Source organism: Sinocyclocheilus anshuiensis, unplaced genomic scaffold (genome assembly GCF_001515605.1).
Source record: "Sinocyclocheilus anshuiensis isolate Anshui unplaced genomic scaffold, SAMN03320099.WGS_v1.1 scaffold1090, whole genome shotgun sequence".
In the NCBI taxonomy this organism is placed as follows: Eukaryota; Metazoa; Chordata; class Actinopteri; order Cypriniformes; family Cyprinidae; genus Sinocyclocheilus; species Sinocyclocheilus anshuiensis.
Window position 1 is genome coordinate 310,394 of NW_015537993.1, and position 8,206 is coordinate 318,599.

The following is an 8,206-nucleotide window of genomic DNA, read 5'->3' on the forward strand; positions in this document are numbered from 1 at the left end:
TGTGTGTGTGTGTGTGTGTGTGTGTGTGTGTGTGTGTGAGAGTGTGTGTGTGTGTGTGAGAGTGTGTGTGAGAGAGATGTATGTACACCAGCACTCGGCACAGTATCTCCTTCAGACATGAGTGTTTCAGCAAATTCACTGTGCATGCATGTCTACCAACATGTCTGCGTGAGCATGTGTGCATGATGAGCAGCCGGATCGCATGCCCAGCACAAGTCGCCGGCACGGAGCCCATGGATGTATTGTGTCTCTGAAGCTGACTGTGTTGTTTGCTGGATGTCAGTTGCAGATACCCCGACTCCTCCCCCTCCCCCTCCCCCTGATGACATGCCCATGTTTGACGAGGCTCCGCCTCCGCCGCCGCCGCCTCCACCAGTCGACTATGAAGATGAAGAGGCAGCTGTAGTACAGTACAGTGACCCTTATGCAGATGGAGACCCTCACTGGGCCCCCAAGTCCTACGTTGAGAAAGGTGAGGTTCTTTTTAACTACTGAAATTTTAATTAATAAAAGTAAAGTAATTTATATCATATTTTTATTGATATTATTTTGCTATTATTAAATTTATATTTATTAACATGATTTATTTTGATATTTATTGTTTTATTTTTATTTGGTGTTGTTGCTATATTTAACATTGTTTATATATTTATTTTATTTATTAACATTTATTTACACACATACACGTTTGTATACACGTATATTTACGAAAAAACTGTATTTATTAACATGTAACTTTGTATCATTTATCATTATTTTTATATTTATTACCCTTTACACACATGTATACATACTATTTTATTTATTAACATAACTATTTATATTATAGTTTTATTGATTGTTGTTAATTTTTTTATGTATTAACATTTGTATATTTGACGTTTTATTTATTAACATGGAACTTCATATTAAATATATTATTATTTTTACTATTTACCATTAACATCATTTTAAATTTATAATTATTATTATTATGACATTTGTTTTATTTATCAACATATATGTATATGTATTGAAATAATTGTAATTTATATGATATAAATTGTATATTATATTTTTGAATTATTAGTACTATGAACCATTATTATTTTATGTATTAGCATGTTTTTTAAATTATTTATATATTTTTTATTTTTATAATTAAGATTTTTGATTAGTTATTAACATATGGAACTTCTTATATTAATAATACGTATATCAATAAGAATATCAATTAAAAATATAATCGTTACATGCTATTAAAAAATGGCATAATAATAATAATAAAGAACTTTATTGAATATTAGTGTCTTTCATCATATTGTTGTTGCCTAAGAACACCCTTAATGTAGCACACAGTCTGAAGTGGCTTAGCGTTTTAATAACTGATATTTCCCATGACTTTCATCTTTGCAGTGGTTGCCATCTACGACTACACCAAGGATAAGGTTGATGAACTGACCTTCATGGAAGGAGCCATCATCTACATCATCAAGAAGAATGACGACGGCTGGTTCGAGGGCGTTTGCAATGGCTTCACTGGTCTGTTTCCTGGAAACTACGTGGAGTCCATCATGCACTACGCCGACTGAAGGGACCGGACCTAAAAACCATACATACCCAATCAATCAGACCACAGTAGAAACCGTGCACAAGCACACGACTGAATGTTTGTTCCTCACAAATGGAGAATCGTGAAAATCGATGAACTTTACTTTGTGGTGATGGGTGGATGTGGGCAAACGGGATGACCAACTATTCAGAGGAAGTCAGTGTACATAAAATGTCTAGTGAATGTCAATCACAGTATCTTCGACAGTCAATACGACATGTGAACATGTAAAGTAGATGATCGTCTTCAACTAAAAGTCGACCATTTATTTGATTTTCTTTACCTCTTCTCTCCATTTACATTTGTTTGGACTTTTTGGATGCAAAAAAAAAAAAAATCCCTCATCTTATAAACTAATTCATTTTAGTGTTTTATCTTAAAGCTCCACGTCATTGCCCCGAATGAATCAAAATCTTAACGTAAAGCATGCATACAACATTTAAATATGTATTATAACCTAAACGTTAAATTCCATTCTGCTTTCATCTTTGTATTATTTACAGTACACATTTTTTTATATATATATATAGGCATTTGTAGACTTGTTTTTATGCTCTATTTTGTTTGTTTAATATTGATATAAATGTTTTTTTTTTGGGTAATGAATGCAAAGCACAGAACATTTTTTTATAATTTTTTTTCAATAACTCAGTCTCTCCACCAATTTGAATATTTTTCAGTTAATGCCACAATGACTAAAGTATTTGCTACAATGAACAAACATGAATTCTGTGTAGATACATAGCTTTAATATTTAGTCTGCAAGGTCTCTAATCAGTACACATCATAAATCTTGCAATGCTGGACTCGACTTTGTTTTGGTGCCATGGTCCTGTAACAAGTAATAGCCGCATGCTTTTACAGTACCAATACCGTGGCTGGTGCATTGAACAATGAACTGAGTGGTATCAGAATCACAGTCATGAAATCTGAACTGGTCCAGTTACTCAACTCAGGTCTGGCATTAATTCCTCCTTTTTAATTTTTGTCTATTTCCGTTCTTTGGGATCGTTAGTGGTCATACAGTCTTAAGAAGCGATTACAGAGATTTCATTAAACTACGTCTGACCGCTGTAAGTCATTTCAGGTGTTTAAAGCTAATGCTTTGATACTTTTGTCATAATGAAACATTTGAAGTTTTCCAACTGAATTCCATCTGTGCTGAAGATCGTCTCAGCTCAGAATTTGTATTTATATGTTAATTGAAATTTAATTGTACAGTCTTTTATAATAAATCATTCTATGTAAAGTGTGTCTGTTAATTTACCTTTTTTTAAACTAATGTAGAGGCAGACTCAAATTTACATCTTCCATACACCAAATTTAATAGTCATAATAATAATTGTATTTGCGACCATAGATTAATCCTTCAGTTTTATTAAATTGAAGGTGGTTAAAAAGTCTTAAATAGTACAACAAACATCCCAATTAAAAATAGGATCATGAAACTTAATTAATATACGAAACGGTGTAGACATTTTAAAATAAGAGTCCTGGTGTATCTCAGGCTTTTTTTATAATTGAAAGTCCCAAAAAAAAAATGCATGTTTTTTTTTTTTTCCCTAGCTAATGCTAATTTAGTTACACAGTAAACTCGATCTGGCATTTAACTTAACTTTTCTCTGGGCTGCCCGTCACAGGAAGGAAAGACGAAGAACATTAACACATTGAGTATATAGATTTCTACTAGTATCAGCACAATAATCTGTTTATTACAAATTATGTATAAAACTAAGGGCAGACTAAATATTACAAGCCATTATATTTTTCCTTTTTAAGATGGGAAAATAAGAGTCAAACAGGAAGTTTACTTAAAAAATACCTTATTTAATTGTAGTAAATAGTGAGGTTTAAGGCCTTGGTTGTTATTAAGCACTTGATGCAAAAGTACATTAACAAGAGCATCTTCGACATCAAAGACGTTTGGCCTTTCATAGAGTGGACGGATGTTTAAGTGAGCATCTGTAACGGATCCACATGTGACAGTGGCACCTCCATCTGTGCTACACCTGGAATTACAATGATTTCACAGTTTTTCCTGCCGTATCAGTAACACCTAACGCAGAGGTTAACGGAGATTACGGCTCTGTGATTACAGTACGGTCAAGCATACAGTGACAACAATGTAAATGTGATTCTTTGATCTCTGAAGCCCCGGCGTCTGTCTCTCATCTCACAGCAGGGCCCTGCAGAGGTGGAGCTGCCTGAGTGTGGAGCTCTGCGTCCAGGCTCACTTGTCCCTGTGCAGCACCAGCTCGGTCAGATGGATGAGCGCGTCTCGCTCTGTTGACGGCTGCAGCCGGATGATCTGACGAATGGCCTCTTGGCAGTAGTGTTGGGCGAGGTAGTTAGTCTGTTCCACACCGTCACTCTGTGTGTGTGAACGCAGAAAACAAGAGTTCACAGCTAGATATAGAAACTTCTGTAATGCTACTTCAACTATTCTACTGGGACGAATCACAAGAAACTTCAAGTAAAAAATCAAAAACACGTCAAGAGGAGAACTAGGATTGACACTTACATATAAAATGAAGGAATGTTTTATGAATCTATTACTTTAAATATGAACATTTTAATCACTTTATTTAAAAAAATAAAAATAAATAACAGACAAAGGAATCGATCCAATTATATTACTGACAAATTAACTATTTAAAAGTACGTTAAAGGAACACTCCACTATTTTTTGAAAATAGGCTCATTTTCCAACTCCCCTAGAGTTAAACAGTTAAGTTTTACCATTTTCGAATCCATTCAGCCAATCTCCGGGTCTGGCGGTAGCACTTTTAGCTGTAGCTCAGTATAGATCATTGAATCGGATTAGACCGTTAGCATCTCAAATGATATTACGCAGCGCCTGAAAATAGTCCCCAGCTAGGTAACTTCCAATAAGCCTATTTTCAGGCGCTGCGTAATATCATTTGTTTAACTCTAGGGGAGTTGGAAAATGAGCCTATTTTCAAAAATAGTGGAGTGTTCCTTTAAGTATTTCGTTATTAATAAAAAAATTTAAATTAAAATAAATTAAAGTTAAAGATGTATTTATGTTTTAGAATGTAGTTAAACAAAACAGTAAAGGAAATAATTTTAAATGAAATTAAATACACATTTTAAATGGAATTTTGAAAAACCACCTGCTTTTCTGTCCATTTGTCAATTTTCTTTATCGTTGTCAATGCTTTACTTTCTCCATATTTCACCGCAAATCAAAAATACTGAGAAATGGTATTTATTTTGCTTTTGCTAACATAACGCAAAAAAACGAAATAAAATAAGGTTATGCAAGTGTATGTAGTATAGCAAGATAATGAGTACATATTATAGGCATACATACAGTGGGTACGGAAAGTATTCAGACCCCCTTAAATTTTTCTTTTTCAACTGCTTTCAGGACTTAAAAGTTTTTATTGACCATATTATAATTAAAAAAATATATTCTTATACAATTATTTTTTTTAAGTAAAACAACTTTTGGGGAGAAATTGTCATAAAAAATATCACAATAGGCCTTAGTCAGATTAGACACCATATGTGACCCTGGAGCACAAAAGCAGTCTTAAGTCGCTGGGGTATATTTGTAGCAATAACCAAAAATACATTGTATGGGTCAAAATTATCGATTTTTCTTTTATGCCAAAAATCATTAGGATATTAAGTAAAGATCATGTTCCATGAAGATATTTTGTAAATTTCCTACCATAAATATATCAAAACGCAATTTTTGATTAGTAATATGCATTGCTAAGAACTTCATTTGCACAACTTTAAAGGTGATTTTCTCAATATTTCGATTTTTTGGCACCCTCAGATTCCAGATTTTCAAATAGTTGTATCTCGGCCAAATATTGTTCTATCCTAACAAACCATACATCAATGGAAAGCTTATTGACACTTATAACTGGTTTTGTGGTCCAGGGTCACATAGAGAATTTATCATGGATGACGAGGCTGTGAGGGATAGACTTACATTATTAACAATGACACACACTGTATAAAGGTTCTAGATAATGCAACTTTTCTCACCTTCAGGACATATTGCCAGGCTCGATCCACATCTCCATCAGAGCTGAAGCGTCTCATTATCATTGCATGCAGCTCAGGAAACTAAAGAGTGAGAGCAGTGTGAATATGGTTGGGAGGACTTTAGAAAAACCAAACTACAGACTGTGTTACGGTTAAGTTTATGGCTGTCATAAACCAGGTCAACCATTAGATCTGATTCCCCTGATTCTGTACTTCAGAGACGTCAGTTTATATTGTGAGAGCACAGGTGTTCAGCTGTCGTACCTGTTGACAAGCGAACAGAACGGGACCGGTGGCCAGACCCAGTTTGAGATCGGCAGCTGACGGCTTCCCCAGGAGGTTTGCACTGGAAGTGAAGTCCAGAATGTCATCCACAAGCTGAAAAACACAAGCAAACTTTTACATGACACAGATTAGGCCTGGGCGATAAAACGGTATTGATATTTATCGGCGGTACACCTTTGATAACGATATAAAAATAGTGCATGATATAAGCACGTGCTATGAGTGACGCAGACAGCACAAACACATGCTGAAATGAGTGCTGTGCCTGCCTGTGATGAGGAGACTGTGAATAAAGAATGAATATTAGTTGAATTTAAAACTGACTTTTTACTTGGCCTTTTTTAGTAAAAAAGAAAAAATAAATGTTTGAAATCAAGTTTTCTTATGCTAACAAAATTACATAGCAACATCTATAGTTGTACGCTTTCTGTATCTTCCTAACAATATAAACATAAAACACCTAATTATATAAACTGTAAAAACAAATATGTTAGGTGAGATGACTCATTTTTTTAAATATGTCTAAAAACCCCATCCCCCACATTACATTTTATATACATATACAGAGATTGCTACACCAGCTGTTTTAAGTCAGGTTATTATGCTGCTTCTGTGTATTGTTCAGTAAAGCAAGCTAATAAATGAACTGGCAATGTAAATATGCAACGTTCATATGTGTGAATTACAAAAATCAAGTATTAAGTAAAACAATTGAAAAAAATTGAATTTTTAATATACACACACACACTAGGGTTGACAGTGAGGACATTTTCCCACCGGTTAATCGACGTGTGACAACACCGGTAATACCGGTATCACCGCGGGGGCGGGGCGTTCCCTCTTTTCCTTGCTTTCCTTCACTTTTAAATAGCTTGTACAAGCGGCCTGCACGTTTTACTTTCACTTTCAAATAGCGCCAATTAAGGATATTAAGGAATTTTATATATATATATAAAATAAAGGAATTGTTCATTTTTAGTTCGTTTGAATTTCCCCTCTTTTCCTTCGAATTAGCGGCAATTCAGCGTCAATTGCAACAATAAAATACAACGTCAAACTCACATTAGTGTATATATAAAACATAGAACATTTATTAACAAAACAAATAAAAATACACCATGCTATAGGGCAGGCTATGCCTAATATAAAATAACAAATAACTAAAAAAAATTATATTGCTCGGTTTTAAAAAAAGGTTATAAAAATGTCAATAAGTATCTATACCGAACAATATGAAACATTATATCGTTGATCAATTTTTTAGCTATATCGCCCAGCCCTAACACAGATCTTGCAACAGAATAATTTAAGACAAAACACTGAACTTTAATGAATCATTCGTAATGAACTTCGAATGGCACCGATTTTTGTAAATGTGCAACCACAACCTAAAAGTCGGTCTACATTTTAATGCTTAAAGTTGCAATGTAAAATTACTGCACAATTATGGTTCCCAACAGAACTGCGATCGAACTGTTTTGTTTGAGCAACTCCAGGGTGAAGTGTTTGAAACTTATTTAGTGTTGCTTGTGAAGAAACGACACACGGCTCTTTACCTAAAAGTACCAGAAGAAATCTCCACTGCTGAAAACTGTGTTAAAGTTCATTAATAATGAATTATAATAATTTCCAACATTTGTAACTACCAACAAAACAGCCATTATTATCTTTGTGATAAGAGACCACTGCAACAGCCACAACTTTATGATACAATGTTTTGATAGTCATGGCAAATTGAAGCTGCATTTCACAAATCGCAAGTACAGAACAGAGTTATTTTTTAGTGGCTTACTGCATGTAAACAGTCAAACACACATAAAAATATGTAAAAATACCTGTCTTGGCGAATATTCACATAAACACAGTCTTAGAAAACAGTTATGACTTAAATGAAAGCAAACAGTTGAGAAAGAAAACTCATATGTATCAGTATATTGGATCCGTGCATTAGGTCTTAAAGTGACCGCAGTCTAATGCTTGTGTCTGTCCTGAATGTTAATCAGAAAACAAGAGAGAGAAAAATCACTTGCTGCTATTCACCGAATAGTTTTTGTAACTTCAATTGTAAGATTTTGTCTGTATTTTACATTTTAAATGGACACATTAAATGTACACATTTACTGTATTACTTATTTATACAGCAAATACTATGCAGTTATTTTACATTTAATTTTGATTACTTTACTCAGTTTCTGTATGAATACTACCGTTAAACCTACCTGAAAATTTTAAAGCACTGTTTATTTAATTTGTATCTTTATTTTATTTTATTTATATATATATATTTATATTTATATTTATATATAT

General features: G+C 33.7%; 2 protein-coding genes across 4 annotated transcripts in view; one reads left to right on the plus strand and one right to left on the minus strand.

The window, feature by feature from the left end:
• The window catches only part of LOC107675194 (abl interactor 1), a 69,248-nt gene extending 67,366 nt beyond the window's left edge, over positions 1-1,882 (plus strand). For all 3 annotated transcript variants that reach the window (XM_016469460.1, XM_016469476.1, XM_016469469.1), the window contains 2 exons: positions 284-472; positions 1,396-1,882. In XM_016469460.1, the coding sequence (XP_016324946.1) occupies positions 284-472; positions 1,396-1,571 (365 nt within the window). In that variant the 3' untranslated portion in view covers positions 1,572-1,882. The remainder of the gene's footprint in view (positions 1-283; positions 473-1,395) is intronic.
• Positions 1,883-3,097: 1,215 nt separating this feature from the next.
• Positions 3,098-8,206, minus strand: part of LOC107675251 (decaprenyl-diphosphate synthase subunit 1-like) — a 17,911-nt gene continuing 12,802 nt past the window's right edge. Inside the window, exons 10-12 of the mRNA XM_016469532.1 lie at positions 5,879-5,992; positions 5,615-5,695; positions 3,098-3,962 (exon numbers count right to left, since the gene is read on the minus strand). Of these exons, the coding sequence (XP_016325018.1) occupies positions 3,822-3,962; positions 5,615-5,695; positions 5,879-5,992 (336 nt within the window). The 3' untranslated portion in view covers positions 3,098-3,821. The remainder of the gene's footprint in view (positions 3,963-5,614; positions 5,696-5,878; positions 5,993-8,206) is intronic.